This window comes from Ischnura elegans, chromosome 5 (assembly GCF_921293095.1).
Source record: "Ischnura elegans chromosome 5, ioIscEleg1.1, whole genome shotgun sequence".
Taxonomy (NCBI): domain Eukaryota; kingdom Metazoa; phylum Arthropoda; class Insecta; order Odonata; family Coenagrionidae; genus Ischnura; species Ischnura elegans.
The window spans coordinates 66584017-66603867 of record NC_060250.1 but is presented as its reverse complement, the minus strand read 5'-3'; the positions used below and the strand labels follow the sequence as shown (position 1 = coordinate 66603867).

Here is a 19851-nt window from a genome sequence, read left to right as displayed (position 1 = left end):
GATGTCAGGTCTGTACATCATTAAAGTCGGACGTGTTACAACAACTTCCCGAAAGAGTACATTCGTGTTTATTTTCGTTTGAAGTGATCAAGGTTATTAATGAGTTCCTCAAGTGAATAAGATGAACAAAGATACATCAATGCGTAATGTAGAAACTGAATTCAAGGAAATAGATTCAATTGGAGGTTGGGCTCATGTATTTCAGGTGCGAATTTACTTTAAATTACCGTGGACAATTGAACATCGGTTCAAGTTCAAGGACAAAGGAAATCATTATATTGTTATCAGAATTTTGAATTTCTTATTTATCCTTATTAAATATTCATCCATGCTCTTAAAATCTGAATTCATAGCTTCCCTGTGGAAGCACTTGCTTTGCTGCGTTCATGTTTCGGTTAAGAATAAGTCTGAGTGTGCAGCCTATTGTTGAAAGTTGATGGCATGTTTTCCTTGTCTTTGGTTTAATTGATATATCTGGTAAATTTTAGCGTATCCGGAATGAGTGCAACAACTACGACTACACATTCATTGAAGCCAAGAAACTCCAAAACAAGAACTTGAACAGATACAGAGATGTTAGCCCCTATGATCACAGCAGAGTCGTCCTTAAGAAGGGCCCCTGCGATTATATCAATGCCAGCCTCATCAAAGTAAGTTATATACTCGTCATTTTGTTACTTTTTAATGGAACTGTAGTAAAATGAATGCTCTCCTGACAGATGGAAAAGGCCCACCGGCAATACATCTTGACACAAGGTCCACTGCCTCAGACTGTTGGTCATTTTTGGATCATGGTATGGGAGCAGAATTGCAAAGCCGTCCTCATGCTCAACCGGGTTATTGAGAAGGATCAGGTGCGTATGGAGACTCGAAGATCTGAGTGGAGTTCTTTTGAGTTTTTGCTCGGAGGTGATTTTTTGAATGACTAGTTTAAAATTTTATTTATTTTTGAGTTCATTATTTTTACTCCTAATCGATTTGTGTAGATGTTCATTAATCCAAATGCCGCATCACTCGTTCTTTCATAATTGTGAATTTACTGATAGTGACATTGGTCAAAATTATTTTTCGTTGACTGAAATTTACAGTTTCAGCGATTGCCACCTCACTATTTGAAATTTACAATAGAAATAAAAGAGGCCTATTTCTAGTTGGTCTTTCAGAAAGTTACTAGAAGGTGGTTGTTATCTCCCTTCATTCCTTCGGCAAATTTGATGCCATGACTTGGGTATGGGGAGAATACCCTATTGAAGTGGATTGTTTTGGACTTGTAGCCATGCATTTATATATATAATACCTTTACTATTTAACACAAAGATACAATAAAGATTAGCTAATAAAAAAATTTAAAATTTGATTATATTAAAAAAAAATACAATAAACAAATCTACCAATGACACCCCTATATACACCCCAGGTGCCTAATTGATTGAGGCACAAGGATGTTTTTTTCATATAAGTCTGAGAAATGGAAAATATGAATTGAGATTTTCTTTCTGACTTTCATCATTATTAACCGTGATCTTGAGCTTTAATTAATATATCATTATTGTAGTGGGCCATATGTGAGATACTGATCTCTTGAGAAAATATATGGGTATATTTTGTTATCATTGATAAGAAGCGTTTAGAAGACTAGGGTGTCTCATCTTCAACAAAGTGATTCGAGTGTTTTTATTGCAGGGCTTTGGCACACTAGTTTTTACGGAAGAATTTCATAATTAGCATATCTCTAATTTCATATTGTGAAATAATATTGAAAGAATATTGCAATTTAACAGCATAAAAATTAACAAATAGGGTTTTTATCTGAATGTGTATTTTTGGTACCCTGTATACTACAACAGCCAAAGCAGGCAACAATAGGAGAGTGAATCAGCAATGTTGAGGTGATATTTTGATCATTAGTTTGTGTTCGGTCTTCAAGTTTATATGAGCCACTTAGGGCTGGGGTGGTTTTGTAGATGTTTAGGTAAAGTATTCAGATAATTTTGTAATTCATGTGGTGGGTTGCATGATTCTTGGAAGAGTTTGAGGTTGTTAGTATAAACTTAGCCTCTATTAACTTAGGTTTTAACTAAGTTTTTTGTGGGCTTACAACTCTAAATACTTGAGCACGCAGAGTGTGGATTCAATCCTCAATCATTTCAGATGTATGCATTGGCAAAGTTGATAACAATCCCTATTCATGATATTTACTGTATGTACTTATTTATGTATAAGTGATGTTGTGTCAAATTTCTCGCCAAGTCTTTTTTTGTTATTTGACATAAGTCATTAATCCTATTTTCAGTGACCCTATTATTATAATTGTTGAATTGGTAAGGCCTTACTCTTACGTACCATGATTGGCAATGCTCATTATGTGTATTTAGCCTAGATTTCCCAAGAAATTTGCTTCTTTATTTGTTGCTTTACGATTATTGTTTCTTCGTGTTCATTCAAATCAGTTTTTCCAGTAATGTAATTCCATGGGATCGTAGGAATGAGATAACATCCATAATAATTATTGCTGAAATATTTCTCTGGAGTTTGAGGAGTAGTTGTGAGTGAGAGAAAAATATTTATATGCTTAATAATAATAAATTGTTTTATTGCTCCAAAAAAGAAAAAAAAAATACTCACTTAAGAATGTCAGCCAAGTTTCCTGAAAGTGATGCATTCGTTTCACTCATCCTTATCCATGCTATTTGTTTGGTAATATTTAGCTATATGTATGTAGGAATTCAACTTAAATTGCTGAAAAAGTATCTCTTTTTTTCCTTAAAGGTCAAGTGTCACCAATATTGGCCTCTTGGAGGTACCTGTGATTCTGATAATGTGATGATAATGAATGATGTCGGCTTAAAAATAGAGTATGTTTCTGAGACACACTCATCATACTATACTACAAGAATATTAAGGTATGTATTCAATTGACAAACTTCCTGGTAAGTACCTGGAAAATTGTCTTTTTTTTAATCTGGGAAACTAAAACATTTTTTGTGTTTATCGTCTGTCACTGTGTTAAATGCTGTTGAGTGAACATTTTGTGCCATCTAAATCCTGTCTAAGGAACATTTATTCGTGGCCAAAACTGCTTGAAGTCCTTTACCCATGTTTGCAGTTATAATTCCTAGGAAAATTATTGTAACTCATTTAAGTATCTTGTTGATCATGGAAAACATTCTTCCTTTTGTCATTAGCATCTTCTTTGCGTAGAGAAGGCGTGATGACAGAATAGTTTCTAATAAATGTCATATGAGCCTTAATTTGCATATTCTATCCCACAAGGTTTTGACCCTATTCAGCTTTGCTTCATTTTGGTAATAACAATGAAGTCTAATCTACCTTCTTCCTATCATAAGGTTGTGCCCTCTATTGAACATTCTGTATTCGTTATTATCCACTCTTCCAATTTTGCTTTATCTACACTATTTAGGTAATTGCTCTAAACCCTTCCCACATCTTAATACGTACTTCCTCCGCAATCGCCAGTTTTTTTGCATAGTTCATAACTTAGGTCAGTAGTGCATATCATTTTCAGGTTTCGTATCACTTGCCTGATTCACCAACACCAATTGTATCCCAATTCCAGTTCTTTTTATGGATTTTGTAAAAGCTTATGTATTATGAGTTGGAGTGGTTAGCCTCATGCTCAACCTCTCACCTGGAAGAAGAGGGTCTTGTTGTTTGGTGTATTCCCTATTACCTGTGCGCCTTGAGAGGCCATACCATGAGCTTATTCTCTCATGAGCATTGCACTTGGGTTTGCTCAAGCATACATGCTCCCTCATCATGTCAAGATGGATGGATGACTATGGAGGCAATTACTATATCCAAAATATTATTACTGACTCTACTTATAGGAGAAAAGAATGTCATTCTCATGGAAATTATCGAAAATATTCAAACTTGTGTTCTCTTCATAACTAAGCAGTGAATTAATTCCCTTTTACAGTGTGCTGTATATTTCCAATGTTACTGTGAGCTTGTGCAAAACCTGTGATAATCTTTTCTGTTGAAATCTGTGATAGTAGCTCTGGACTTTATTTCACATTGATTCATATATGTTTTCAAGTTAATTTACTGTGTTTTATTAATAGTTGTAGTAACAATGAGCACAGAATCATCAATCATGCTTGAGGAAATCCATATTACATTTTCTCTCCCTGAATGTAATCTTTTGTTGGGTATTTTTAGTCAATTGTTTTGATAACTAAATATTTATGGCAGAAGCATGATAGTCTTAAATGTTCATGATCAATCAACTGATTTCGTACGGGGAGAAGTATTGCCTAACTTAATGGGAGATATGACTACCTTTCTCTATTTCGTGAGAGAGAAACTGGCTTGTTATAAGACCTCTTGAAGAAAGTTTACTACATATAACGTAGCTGATGCAGAATAAATCAATGCTATGTTTTCCTTATCTGGCAAGCACACTATGTATTCTTCATCTGCCAGTTTTTATTTTGTCATCAAACTAATTCACCACTTGATTTGTTGAGCATTAATTTAGGTGTTTAAGTTGATTTTACTGCAGAGTTGTGTAAATTAAACCTACTGGCAATTTTCCAAAAACAATATTCACACTACTGGTTTCAAAACATGTCATTAAATACCCTGGAGGGAACAAGTGGACAGAAGACTTAGGGGCTAGAGAGAAACTTGTTTCCCTTTTGGGTATATAAAGTTTAGAGATGAAAAAAAAACATTACAAAAATACAGCAGGCTCCCAATTATCCGGCTGCAGTTTATCTGTGTTGCAGATTATCCGTACATGAGTTTACAGTCCTTAGATGTTTGCCGTGATCTTTAAAAAAAAAATTGGACGCACAAGCATCAGGATATTTGCATTTCAAAGCAAGGCTACACCGTGCTTATTATTTCCATTTGGATCCCATTTGTAAAATAGAATTATTTACTTTACTTGATGACAAGGAATGTATTGTTTACTTGGACGTCAAACTTCATCCTTTGTGTGACTATGTTGGTTTCCGCGGTGTTCAGGTTCCAATTTCTCCATGTTTCCGGTGCAACCGTGTAGGTTTGTTGGTGACGACAACAGTTTCGCTGGCACTGCTGCCACCGTCTTCAGGTCGAAGATGATGCCGGTCCACGATTTTTGTCCTCCTTATATAGGGGGTCAGTCCCGCCAGTTGTGGCTGCCGCTCTCGTATTGGTCCGCCTAATGAGCCTCCTCCAATGGGCATCCAGATGGTAGCCGTCGTCTCTGTTAAAATTGTCCGTCCGGGCTATCTCAATGGATTCGCGGATGAGTTTGGGAAAATATCTGCCTTCTTTCACTATTATCTTGGCGTCGCCGAACTTAATGTCATGTCCCGGGGTCCAGGCGTGCTCCGATATGGCAGACAGCTGGAATTGCCTGTTTTTCGTTGCCCTTCAGTGCTCTTGCATCCGTATCTTGAGTGAACGGCAAGTCTCACCGATGTACGCTTTTCCAAACGAGCAAGGGACCTTGTAAACACCTTCATGAAGGTCGTGCTGTAGTCTGTCTTTGGCTGTGGGCAGCAAGTCACCAATTTTTGTCGTACAGTTAAACCTGGTGGTGACGCCGTGCTTTTTTCATCCTTGGTGTTCATAAAATTGCACCTGTGTGCTAGTCACTTGTTTCATGCAGAGCTTACTAATTATTTGTTGCGACATATTTGTGCTGTATTTTAAATTGGATATGCTTATCCACAGTTTAAATACTATGCTTATGTAGATTTATAGCTTTTGCATGTGATCTTCTTGTCAATTTTATTTTTTTAATTTTCTAGGTTGACTGATTTGGATACCCAAGAGAGTAGAGAGATCTTCCATTTCCATTATACCACTTGGCCTGATTTCGGAGTTCCTCAAAGCCCAACCGCATTCCTTAAATTTCTAATGGTTGTCAGGGAAAGTGGAGCTTTAGACGAAAATGTTGGGCCTCCAGTTGTGCATTGCTCCGCTGGAATTGGTCGATCAGGCACATTCTGTCTGGTTGATTCCTGTCTAGTTTTGGTGAGAACTAATTGAATTAGTTGGTAGTTATATCATCTACAGTTTGTAATGGTTCCTCTTGAAATAGCTTAAACTAGAATTTGAAACCTTTGTTCTTAGTGTTTTTAAGATGTATTTTTCGTCTGTCATTCTTTGGAAGGTTTAGTTGATTAGCAAGTTTACAGAATGATATTCATGTTTTGATATGTGTTCGGGGACATTAGCCATGGTTTTTTGTTGTGAATAACTTGTTTTTTATTGACCAACTTGTTTTTCTAATATATATTCCTTGTTATGTTAGATGAAATTGACAACTTTTTACCCTTGATTTTTCATGTTGTTAACAACTGATTTGGGACATTGTCTTTCTTATGCAGTGTGTATAAAACTGGTTAAAGTGTGTTCTGTGGTATGGAGGTATGCTCAGATTCTGCATTAATGTTCTAATTAATTTGACTGTCATATCTTTAGTTGTCCTTTTATATGTTCATGAAAATTTATGCAATGCATGAAAGTCTCACACCTTCCCTGCCTAACAAAAAATCTGTAATTGTCAGCATTTAGCTTTGTTTCAGGCAATATTAAGCACATCATATATGATTAAAGGCTAACAAACAGATGCTAAGTTGCTCTTGAGATTGGTTTTAATGTGAATGACATAGAATTGTCCTCGTATTTTCAATGTCCCCTATAATATCTGGTCACCTCTCAGAATTGGACCCAAATTAAAATTAAAGCTAGTCATCTCAGATCAGATACTAACTATTGATATTGCTCTATAGTTAAGGATTTAAAAAAGTAAAGAATATCATGAAGAGGCATGAAATGTTTTATCAGGTTTTTATTTTGTCTTTATATATTTCAAACCAAGTGCATTGTAATTGTATGAAATTGATCTTTTATTTATTACATTCTATAAACAATTTTAATAAAATATTTTCCGTGATCTCAGAAAGATTGGGTAAGGGAAGTTTTGTTACTGTGCAGTGATAACAACGTGTGGAAAAATCTCTCTGTGATCTCTCGGCAAGGAATTAAAAAAGGACTTCCTGTGTCCAGACGGAAGAAGGTCCTAAGGGCATTCGCATATTAAAGGAGGCTGTTGTATTCAGCGTCCAGGCAAGAGCACGGTTGGGTTGGGCCTTTAGTTGGCTCTGAATTTTGCAAACGATAGGTGACGTCATAACAGATATCACTTTTCATTGCTGCGTTTACATTTACGGCGTCTGTCGTGTACGATAATTTTTGGTGATTGTCTTATTGTTGGCTTATTAACGGACCGTGAATTTGACAACATTGAGACTGAGAACCTGATAAAATCGTGAAAACTTGAAAAAAAATGTGAAAACCTCGAAAAAAACGTGAATTTGGTTATTAAGGTAGAGTGGGAACCCTGAATAAATTGAGGTACAACTTGGGTGAGGTTATTAGCCCAGGCAAGGTCTCAAGCAGAGAAGAAGAAACATTGGCTGCTTCAGTGGTGGGAAATCAAAAATGTATCATACTCTTTTGCCTATGGTCCTTCTCCCCCCCCCCCCCCACCCTCCCCCCCAAGTTTTCACACTGACCTATTCAAGTAATTTTGTATTCAATTGACTGACCTGGATGCAGCACATAATAGACTAGGTGAAATCAAAGCTTTTGGCTCTTCTTACTTCAGCCAAGTTTAAGTTAGTAGTTGTGATTATTTCTTATGGTTCATAATTACTTATATTAATATAGTAATACTTTTCAGGCCCTTGGCTGATACTTTACTGTTTTTTTATAATTATTGCAGATTGAAGAAAATGGTATGAACACTGTAAATGTGATAGACATTCTTTTAGAGATGAGGAAATCTCGCATGGGATTGATTCAGACTCCTGATCAGCTGCGTTTTTCCTATCTTGCTGTAATTGAGGGTGCCAAGAAATTCTTGGATAAAGACACGGTAAGTTTATTAATTAGATTCATCTATGTTTGTGTGACTAAGAATTATTTTTCATTCTAGTTATTATACAAAAAAACAGTCAACAACAATCCTAAAAATTTTGGTGCTCAAGGAAATATTCAACAGTAAATTTGATGCTTATTTCCAAGGAGTAATATTAAAAGTTTAACTGAGAAAACTATTAAGTAACTTATAAAATAATTTATAATAATGGTTTAATGTGAAAATAATTTTCTCAATGTGAGCCTTGAACTCAAGGTATGTTACTCTTACTTGTGGTACTGTAGAATTCTTGTATGATAAATATTGATAAATATCCATTTCTGCTCTTGCCATAATCAACATGCAGCATGTATTGTCTTTTTCGATGTGTGAGAGTGAAGAAAAATTGAGTAGCTGAAATCATTGTCAATAATATTATAAGCATTCAGTTTTTTAAGTTTTTTTTAAAATATGGTAGCAATTATCCTCACCAAAATTATTATCGTAACTATTGAGCTATTGCAATGAGTACGATAAGTGTACCAGTGAACTATTGTGTCCTTCTTCACGTAAAATAATAAACTTACAGTAAATATGCTCACTTTAATGAGGCTTGTGCCATAAACAATTTTAAATTGCCGTATTCAAAAAAATGATACTTTTCTCTTTATATTAACCAGATGCGGGAAAGTATGTTGGTTTTTATTTAAATCAGGGAAGGATGGATCCAGGATTTTGTTCCGATCCTGATCGGATCCTTGATTTTTGGAGCCGGATCTTTGGATATTTTCAGATCCAAATACATTTACAAATTCCTGCTATAAAACAAAGTAATTATTAAAGTTTCTTTTGGATACATACAATCAAAGGAATGCTTTTTAGATTTACATGCATTTTTATATTTTTACTGTTTAAAAATTAATTTAATAAGCTTTTAAATTATTTTTTGAAAACGATAAAATCTTTGCGCGCTCAGGATCTAAACTGTTACGCTTGCATTTGGAAATGAAAATAGGTTTCAATCTTCGAGTGCACCATTAACTGAATTTTAATATTCCTCCAATAAGTTTCCCCCGATTTTTTGTCATTTTCTCATCGCATAATTACTTGTGTTTCACCCGCTAATGGTTCAGATGTGGAGAGGTGAATTTTGCACTTCCTCACGATAATTTCATGTCACATAGCACGCTTATGGTTCTTTTTATGTCAATAAAAATGTATCTACGCAACGGAAGACATTTTTATCGGTATACCAATATATTAAATTGCGACTGCACAATCTGCAACACAATTAAAACCGTTTAGAACAACATTAGTGTCATGTGTGAAGAGTTGCGGGGACAAGATGAGACGATCGCTCAGCGAGAGGAAAGGGTGGGCAGTAGAAGTGTGTAAAGGATAGTTGGAGGGGAAGGAGCGCACTTTCAAGCCATGAGGCTACGAATGACAGAGTCAAGGACAAACATGTCAGATCTTGCTATTTTGTGACGTCGTGGCCTTCAAAGCAAAGCTAGGCAACCTATGAGATATATACAGTTGGCGTTTCCAGGCCGTATTTTCTTGTCTGATGGTACTGATGCCACCCCTGTTTCTTTGAAAATCATGCTGTTTGGACATTGTTGAATATTGTTATAATCTTGTTGTAACTAAAAAAACTTTGTTTCAATCAATTTGAGCTTAAAAAAACTCTAAACATGTTAGAAATGCAATGCATTTGGTCTCATTCTTTTATGAATCTTGTGCACGTCATCCAATTGGAGAAAACTATCGAGATATCTTCAGGTCCAGTAAGTCACTCACCTAGCATTTGTTCTCCAGAAACAGAGAATTGAAGAAGGTAAGATGAAAAAGGTCAGTGGGTTAGATGGGGTAGGGATGAAACACGCTTCCATTTTTCTTGTGTAACTTGATTTTTCCCTTCAAAGATAATGATGTATGGACTGTGTGGTCTCGGAAAGGAAAAAAAAGAGACATGGGGTAATAGGGCCGAGGGGTTTTTTTTTTTTTTTTTTTAACTGCGATGAGTCACTTTTGACGTGGTTGTTATCCTATGGCGTTGAGATTCTCCCAATGGTCGTTCAATCTCTTTGAAAGAGTCACACTATGTGCCTGTTGTACTTGGCCTTAAAATTTCTGCAGCTGAAATCAAGTGGCACTACTCAATTTCCGCTGCTGAAATTAAGTTGCACAACTTCTGCGATAGCTTTTAAACAAAATGGTACATGAGTAGGACAAGCATGGCTGTGCGAAGGTAGGATCAAAACTCTCTCCACTCTCTCGTAATGAATGCTGCATTCACTGAAGCATAACTTAAAAATTTTGGATCCAGATCCGATGCCTTCAATGAATTTGGATCCGAAGCATCCGATGAAGAGCAATATCCACGGATATATGGATCCAATCCGACCATCCTTAATTCATTTAATTTTGCTTAAAAAGAAGGAAGTAATAGAAGTTGTAATCTTTTGGTGTGTTAATTATTCAAGGTGGTATTTTAATAGCATGGATTTGGAAATTTTAATTTTAACAGCATCTCAAATAGCTGCTTTCATTACTATGAACTTGTACTGTTTTTATAAGATCAAGAATACTAACATGGGGCTGGTATTTACATTTTTATGTTTAGATTGAAAGGGCATGGGTTGAACTAGAATTAGCAGAGCCGAAGGAGAAAGCTGAGTGTGAAGCTCTTATGTCCAAGGAAAACCACAGAGACCTGTCCATGGATAAACCAAATGGGAATTCATCGGATGAAGAGGTTGCTGATGACGATGATGATGAAGCTCCTCCTTTACCACCTCCACGTGGTGATTCTTTGGCTCGGTCTGGAATAACAATAGAAAATCAGCAGGTGAACAGCATCACGGCTAATCATGGTATGTGTCTGAAAAATAGTTAATGCTTATATTGCATGTGTTGGCTTAATGAGTCCTGTTACAAAAGTTTTAGTTTAATTTATTGGAGAGCGCTTAGAAATGTGAGGCATTAGTTTAAATTTAAGCCACAATGATCTTCAAGCCTCTCTTGAGATTGCTAAGTCATCACCCAAGAAAAGAAAACTTAATATTTCTTTTGTGATTAATTTTCACTGACCCTGAGTTTGAGTGAGTCTGATGATTCTTGACTAAATATGCACTACAGGCGGTCCCCGACTTTCGTACACAATGCGTTCCCGAAAACTTGTACGAAAGTCGAATTGTACGAAAGTCGAACCATTGACTTCCATACTAATTAGGGGTTACGTTCCAAAAGAGCGGAATTTACGTACTAAAACCTTTTTTTCACGGAATTCATTTCAATTGACTTAATTTTAATAATATATTAATAAAACTCCTCAAATCATCTAATTTATTTCGAAAACACGCAGAAAATGCAAATATAAGTTTAAAAAACAAGAACTCCGTTGGCTATCGAGTGAAACTTCCTCTTGGCGTTTAAGTTGACATTCCACTTATTACGTCCACTATATATAAAAGGACATATCAAGTAGCATAAAAAAATGTATTCGTTGAACCCGCACTCTGGATACCTTTTAATTTTTACACCAAAATTCGATATTTGGCAGGTGACATTCGTGATCGCGTATATTCCGCATGTTATTCAAAAAAGACAAAATACAAACGAAATTCGGGTGATATTTCGTGCAATATCGTTGCTGAAGGTTTACATGAATTAAACAGCACTCAAACGAAAAAACACAATTAGAAAGAAGGTCTTACTATAGTTTTATTGAAAGCTATTCGATGATGTCTAGTCAACTTCTTTTGAAAAATATCTTCAATGAAGGCTTTCCTCTTCTCTTGATAAAGGAGCCTATAGCAGGCAGACGTCTCTCTCCCAAATAAATCACCTAGATCAGAGTCAATTACCAACTATTTCCTTCATTATATACGTTCATATTGTTCGCATATACTGCCGATACTGCAATTTGAAACAATTGAATGTTGGGATGCGCAATAAACATAGCGGGAATTTTAAAAAAATTACGGACCAGCATCCGAAAGTCCGAATTTAGCGTACGAAAGTCGAGTAAAAGGTGTCAATTTTGAACGTACGAAAGTGCGAATTGTACGAAAGTCGAGTGTACGAAAGTCGAGGACCACCTGTATATCTATTCAAATATTTAGAAATCGTTTATAAATGTTATAAAAGTGCAAAAATACAGCCGTAGAGGACAGCAAGATATTATTCTGCATTCATCTAAATCATGCTGTATCTCGCTAAGGTTTCCTTTCATATGTACTTAAATGGGTGTGTGCAATATGAATTATCTTACTGTAGGGGGAAGAAATTTTGTCGTTTGAGATTTTCGCCATGCATGATAAATTAATGTTCTGTTCACTTCAGGCGTTCCTGCAAAATGCTGATTTTAGTCTGCTATCGTAAAATGCTTGCTCATTAAATAAATCTTTTATAGATACTTCTATGTATGTGAATAAATAACATCTAAGTTATATAACAACTGTATTGTATTGCTGCTTTGCTTCAACAGTTATTGGATTTGTTGTTTTTAGTGACATTTGGGAAATTGTGATACAGTGAAAATATAATTTAATTTTCTTGCAGAAAGCACTACAAATGTTCTAGTTCAAATTTCAACTATGGCATAGCAAATCAATAGATTCAATTCTACTTTCTCTGTTGAATGGAGTAGCGGCTTAATCTATGGCTTGATTGGTTCCGAAAATCTGATTATAATCATTGCAGCATTTGCAGTACAGCAGACTCCAGATTTTCCAGCTGCGGTTCATCTGTGTTGCAGTTTATCCGTGCATGAGTTTTACGCTTCTTCAATGTTTTCCGCAATCTTAATAAAAAAATTAATCAGATGCAAAAGCATCAGGAAATTTGCATTTCAATGCAAGGCAACTCCAGGCTTATTATTTCCATTAGAATCCTCTTCATAAAAAGGAATTATTTTATTTACTTTTTGGTAAGGAATGTTTCGAGTGTACTTGGACGTCTGCTCTAGCATGCAGACGATAATCAGCGGCGAGGAAAAAAACTCTTGATTAATGTTAGAAGATTCTTCAATGGTGAACCAATCGCAAATTAAGAGAAATGTTGTCTATGATCTATAAATGTACATTTCATATCGCAAATGTGCAATTATTACATTGGCCTTGCATTCAGTTGAATACGGTCTTAAGGAGCCGGAGATTTCGTTGCACTCGGACATATTTATGCCAAGACTATTCAAGGTCAAACTAGCAGAAGTGAAGGGAGAAGGGAAAGTGGAACTAGAGAAAGCATGAGTCATAGCCAGGCACTTGCTTGCGTAGCAAAATTGCCAGAAGTCCTGGTTTTGTATAACTGCTGCTGTGCAATGGGATGATCACGTGGCCATTACCTTCACGGAAGCTCCTTGTTCGTGTTTTCTAAACAATGCAGTATGCGATCGCGTTCAGTGATGGCGGAACCGCATCCCACAGAAATTGCATTCCGGGTAACCTGCGCGAGACGTGACTGCACAGTGTGGTGCCTGACAATGTAGTTTCCGACGTCACGCAGCAGTTTTGAAGCATTCCTGCAAACCAATTTTCTGAATACATGATCTTGCAGACATGGGTGTGCAGTTTTCAGAAACTAGGTATTTCATGGAGCAGTGGAAAAAAGAGTACAATCATGTTTTTTCAGCTAAAAAGATTGCGGTCGGCAAAAGATAGCCGTGAATGATTCCGGAAAGCAACCTAAAAGTACAGAAAATGTGCATAAAGACATAATAATAAATTGTGTGATATACATGAAAAATGCTTGAGATTAAAGTGAATGTTTGGATTAATCATGTTTTCCGATTTTTCGTGCCGCCTCTCCCTATCATCAGCCGGAATAGTCTGGAGTATGCTGTATTTTATTATCATGCTCACCATGTATACCCTTGGTCTAAGGCTGTGTTGTCAGCTAGTCCCTAATGAGTTTCCTTGTGTCAATTCCACTGCAATCAAACATTTAAATTGGCACATTCATCAAACTTTGACATGGCATGCTAAAGAAATTGCTCTAATTGTCATCTGAATAGGTCCTCTTCCTCCTCTACCACCTGATCGGCCCCTTCCCAGTGAACCTCCAGGTGAGTCTGTTCCTGGTGCTGAGAAAGATGACAGCTCAGATGATGAACCAGTGGATGCTATCCATGCTAACAACCTTGATGGAGATGCCTTAATACCAGATAAGAGGTGAGAAAATAGCTAAGTTATGCATATAAAAGTGTACGAGGCTTTACATGGTGGAAATAATTAATGCCGATTACAAATAAAATGGAGGGTAAAACTTTCCATTTAATATATATTTTAGAGAGTTGATACAGTAGACCCTCGTTATTATGAAGTAATGGGCCTTTTGTCGGGACCAACGAGTTGCTTCGTAATAACGAGAACTTCATTATAACGTTGCTAGTATTAACGAGAGTCTACTGTAGTGCCATTACCTCCCAAAACCTTGGTGAGTGACCTTTTACTTGTTTTTTAATCTATTATGTGGAAAGTTACACCCATATTTTTATTTGAAATGGATTTATCTTATAATTTTATTTTTGCTCTGGTTTTTATTCTTTGTGCTCCTTGCCTTTTTTATTGTATTATTGCCAATTTATGGGGGTTGTCTGCTTCATTATGGAGTACAGTTTGTGGGTTAGGGTGTGCTATTCATCATGCTCCAAAAATTTCATCATCTCTTCATTCCTGCTCAATAAAAACTCTGCATTCCCTGTTGTTGCTTCTGAGTAGTTTTCAGGGATAAATTGACAGTCTGTCAAACTTGGTGGTCTGGTCTTTGGTAGAAAAAGAAGAATCTAGAGCTGCAGGTTCAAATTTCAAGGTTGAGTTGTTGTACGTTGTAATTCTAAGTACTCATTAGAAATGGCCTGAAATCAAAATTATGCAGTTGTGGCATGTGTAGGATTTCCTTTTTTGTATACTTTGGGAATTTCCTGAATCATTTATTCCATGCATTATTTTCACCCAAAAGTAATCTCTCTCCATGGAATAGAGTTCAGTGTGTATAGTTTTTATGACATAAGGTTTGTCTTTTTTGTCAAAATTAATGCCAACTTCTAAATTTTACAGTGGAGCTGCACGACGTCGCCGGGAACGTCAGGAGCGAAAGGAGAAAACTGAGGAGAAAGTCAAAGAAATGAAGAGGAAGCTGAAGGATGCAGAGGCGTGGCAAGGCTGGAAGAGGTCCTTAATTAGAACATTCACTTGGGTTACTGTGGGTGCTGTAATTGTGGGTGGGGGAGTAATATATTTCAGGCACTTCTGGCAATGAAAAAATTAAGATTTGAAAGGCTTCCCTATGGGAGGGTTGACAAGTGAAGTTTGAGGGAATGAATATGAATCAGCCTATAATATTTTCTCCTCTTCTTGGTTGTCACTTGTTTCTCCAGACTGTTAATGAAAACCTAGATGTAAAGATAAGTTCCTTGTCTTTTATTGTGTTAATGTACTAAAGGGAATGTTGTTCGATGATGGTATTGAGGACTTCCCATGTGATATATTCAAGCATATGCAGCATAACTACAGTAATTTGCAGTATTTTAAATATTTGGTTTTCATATCTCTCTTAGTTTTTTAATATTATTGAATTTTATGCTGGTTCGTTGTCTGTGGACATTTTTGTTTAGTCTAAAATGCATAAATTATAAAATTTGCCTAGCTCTAAGTAACAGTTGGCTATTCATGCATTTTTCTGAGATGGCTTTTTTCTGTATTGTTGCTACTCGTAATAGGTAGTAATCCTTTTGACAGTCTTGCAAGCTGAGCTTTGAAGCTGTGCTATGCATATTCTCACACACTGTATTTTTTGTTGAACTTTTCTTCACCTTTATTTTAATGCAAAAGCTCCTCATGCCAAAGATTTTCTGCAACTTCAAGTTTGTCACTTTCTTTAGATCATACAATTTCTCGTATACTTATGAACATTCCCACAACATGATGCTATAGTATTCGTTCGAGTATGAAGATGAAATTAGGTCCAAGTTTTAAGGTAAGGCCTGTGCTCAAGGTTCATTATAGCATTCTATCCTCATAGACGGGAAGACTAAAATTAACTCTGCTCTTTGAAGGAGAATCCTGTTCAAGTTGAGACATTGACTGAATAGTATTAATGTATGAGAACTGGTAAGGCAACAATGTAAATGATGTCACTGCCATAGATCTTGAATTAGCAGTTTTTGTCCAAAAAAGTTCTTGAATCAGTTACATTTACACTTTCATTGTAATTTGTAAAATGCAGATTCATGGTATAATTATTTTCGATACTCTTTGGGGAATTTTTGTCCTACCGATTCGTATTTCAACTTGTCAAATAGAGGAGTTCAAAACTAGTCTTACTTTGATAACTTTGTCTTACTTTCTGTCTGTGAATCTCATAAATGAAGGCGGGTACCTGATAATGATTATAAATTTGGAACAATTGATTGATGTACTTTCATATTTTCATTTGTAAGCTTGAAAGTATGACATGTTTTTTCTTTAATTTGTGTAAATAGGTGAATATTTGAAACTTGGAGGCTATTCCCTCCTGCAAGTGTATTTGATTCATGAAATTGAGCCAGTCATCCCTCATGGATTATCAATGAATATTAACTTGAGGGCTGGAAAAAATATTAGAAAGTGTGATTCCCTCAAGTACCCTCCCCCCAGTATAAGGGTGCAACTTTCTATCATGAGGAATATGAGCTTAATTTTGCTGAAGCCAGTTCTCGTAGATGAATTGGCTGATGTGTTTTTTAATTGATGAACTTTTAAATAATGCGGTGACCTTGTCCCATATACAGTTTAACTCTGCACTTTCCTGATGGAAGTGAAAATATAGACTTAGTGAAAGGTGCTTTCCAATTGCAGAGCAGAAAGACATGGCCCTCAATTGAATTATTGGTTATTGGCACTAGAAATATGTTGAAGTGCCTCTCTTTGAGTGTCTATATGGTATACTTGCATAAGTTTTTTCCTCTGCAGCCATCGCAGTGCTCAAGAAAACATATGACACTCGACAATACATTAACTTTGTACTATGCTTTTTATCTTGATTCACTGAAGAATGCATATTACCTCTCTATCTCCTATCCTAACATGCATTTTACCCCATGTGGAGATAATGTATTTTTGTAAAAAGCTGAGTAGCACCTCTTAATATTTCTTCTGAGGTCAGTTTTTATATCTGATCATCGCAAGAGAATGGCATTCATTATCATTGAGAAGTAATGTAGGATTTGTAATACTGAAAATTTGGTAAATGTTCTGATATAACTTGATTGTTTAGGTCAGTTTATGATAACTTTTTGATGGCTTATGAATTGTTGGTATCACTGACATTGTAACACTTAATTTAACAAGTGTAATTGTGCATAATGGATGTGATGGTTGCAATGTATTTTTGTCAAATTTAACAACACCCATGGCAGTAGAATACAGAATTAACCATAATTCTAAGCTTGTGAGCATGAACAAGTGTGAAAGTGAAATGTTCATAACCTACGTAAATGTGCCCAAATTTTGCATATGTTGTATCTGTATTTAAGAGATGTGTGACTGCTCGTGTCTTAGTAAAGATTTTTAAGAACGAATTTATTTGGAATTTTGATGAATTAAAATGTAGTTGCCCTCTGCTGGCGTTGCTTTGTCGGTACATCCTAGCTATATTCTCTTTCAGATTGAGCAAAAAGCAGAAGCAGTCTCGGGATTAGCACTGCTAGTGAGAACCACTCTTAACACCCTGTACATGATCTGTCAAATGTTTTACATGGCTGATCTTACTGGAGGGCATATGTAGTGATTCGGTGAGGGCCGTGGAACTTCCTCTTGTGGAAATGATGTGATGCTGCATGAGTTATCCTATGTTTTGTGCCAGGCACTGGAGAAAACACAAAATGGCACCATTCCGCATCTGTGAATATATATTCTGCCTTTGGGTATATGTTTGCCCTACAAAATAGACATGTAAATATTTTGTTGTGCAGTGTGCAATTGCAAATTACAATTTGACCAGCTGTGGACTTATTAGTAAATTTATTTCTATTTGATGCCTTTATATATCACTCAGGCTCAGAAAAAATATTAGATTGTTTTAATACTATTGCTCAGTTGTTAAGTTATGAAACCAGGGATGGTCTCTATTATTGGATTGCTCTCCACTTTCCAAACTATTCTTATAGGGGCAGTCAGTGAAAGACCTCAGTGTTCCATAATGTGAATTTTATAATGCAGAAGTTTTATATATGATTTAAAACAATCTCTAGTTTTTCAAGGCATTTTGATTAATCTAAACCTTCATTTTCGAAGAAATGATTTTTTGGCTGTTTGAGCTCCAGCAACTGAATATTGTTGCACTGATTTTTGTGGGAGTGCCTAATATGTATGTCTTCATGATAGAGATTTGTTACAATTTTCACGTCAAAATCATTCCTGTGGAGGAGCATCACAATTTTGTTTTCCTAATCTGTACAATTGGTTTTGTCTTTCAATTTTCATCTGTGTAAATGTGAATTTGAAAGATAACCATAACTTTCACCTGAAATAGTGATTAGAACTGTGAGCATCATTTGTAGACCGTTTTGTCAATCATAATAAAACTTCTATTGAGGTAGAAGTGGAAAGTGCTTTATTTGATTACTAAATTTTATGGACTTATTGATTTTTCCAGGAATTAATTTCTACGTACATACATCTATGGGATTTGTTCAACAAAACCTGTTCCTTCTCGACTAAGCATATTTAAAAAATTGTTTTCATAATTTATTTAGTGTACATGTGATCATCATATGAGTAAGCTTTGTGATAACATAAAATGGTTTCACCTTCCAGATAGGAATATTTTTGTTCATTTCCTATCACATTTTTTAATTGTTTCTTCCGTAGGAAACACAGATTTTAATATATATTTTATGATTTTGATTATAATATAGTTGGTCTTACCATCGAAAGATGCTGCTTGTAATCGTCAACTTAACCCTATATTTTTTCCCTCTGTATCTTCTTTCTTGTAGTCTATTTTGTGTGACCTATTTGCCTCATGATCTTCCTCGCTGGGCTTCGCATACAAATTTTTATGTACATAGTTGTTTATCCCGTTTTATTAAGTTTTACATTCAGCTATGCATTTAAATGTGTTACTCCACCTATTCAAATCCAATATTCTTCTTAATCAACCTGTTAATGTTCTCCCTCATTTCTTACCCATCTGATGAGCGCTTAAGAGCTGTGCATTTGGTTTGACATCGGTTTTACTCAATGACATCACCAGGAAATCTCAATTCTGGAAATGATAAGGAAATATTAATATTTGAAGGTTTCATTCCCAAGTATCAACAGCTGACATTGTCTTATGTACATTTTAGTCAACTGAAGTAATCATCCATTGGAGAAAAATTGCTTTACCTAATTATTAAAACCCTGAAAGGTTCTCAGTTTTTTTATCTTTCTATAAATTTACTCTCTCATTCAGAGATTCTACCAGTTAGTTGTTAAGGATAGAGCTCACCCTAGGCTAAGCCTCCAACATATATTGGGCAAAAAACCAGAACCTTCCAATTTCTGGTTGAGTGCTCTACCAGAACCATGATTTCGGTGGCACAGAAAACTTTCTTTGCTTGGGGAAAATTGGTTGCATAAATCCCCTACCAAAAACACAGGAGAAAACTCGATAGCTCAGTGGTTGGAGCATCTGCACAGAAAGCAGAAGTTCCATGGTTCAAATCACAGTCGAGGTGAAATTTTTCCATGTGTTTTCAGTCATCATTCCATCTTCATGCCACTGCTGTGTCATTTTCATGTATTTATGTTCCTGTTTCAACTTCTATCTCTCAATTATGCTTTTACAGAATATATTTTTTCTTAAAGACTAAATTTACAGCATTGAAAAATTGTAGAATTATTTGGGTGATAGCTCATCTGGAAAATGTACAAGAAAGTTTGCAAATTTTATTAAAATAGGAAATTAGAGACACAGCCATGAAAAAATTTCATTGCTGT

The 19851-nt window shown here is 35.7% G+C and overlaps 1 protein-coding gene across 2 annotated transcripts; it reads left to right on the top strand.

The window, feature by feature from the left end:
- Positions 1–15: 15 nt before the first annotated feature.
- LOC124159007 (tyrosine-protein phosphatase non-receptor type 2) lies at positions 16–18469 on the top strand. Of its 2 annotated transcripts, XM_046534486.1 has the most exons (10): positions 16–205; positions 489–650; positions 720–854; positions 2770–2903; positions 5766–5991; positions 7748–7900; positions 10509–10758; positions 13902–14058; positions 14947–15060; positions 17534–18469. In XM_046534486.1, the coding sequence occupies exons 1-10, from the start codon at positions 122–124 to the stop codon at positions 17565–17567; spliced, it is 1449 nt and encodes a 482-aa protein (XP_046390442.1). In that variant the 5' UTR covers positions 16–121; the 3' UTR covers positions 17568–18469. The 2 variants fall into 2 exon arrangements, with proteins under 2 accessions (XP_046390442.1, XP_046390441.1); XM_046534485.1 differs by having other exon boundaries at positions 14947–18469.
- The last annotated feature ends 1382 nt before the right edge of the window (positions 18470–19851 follow it).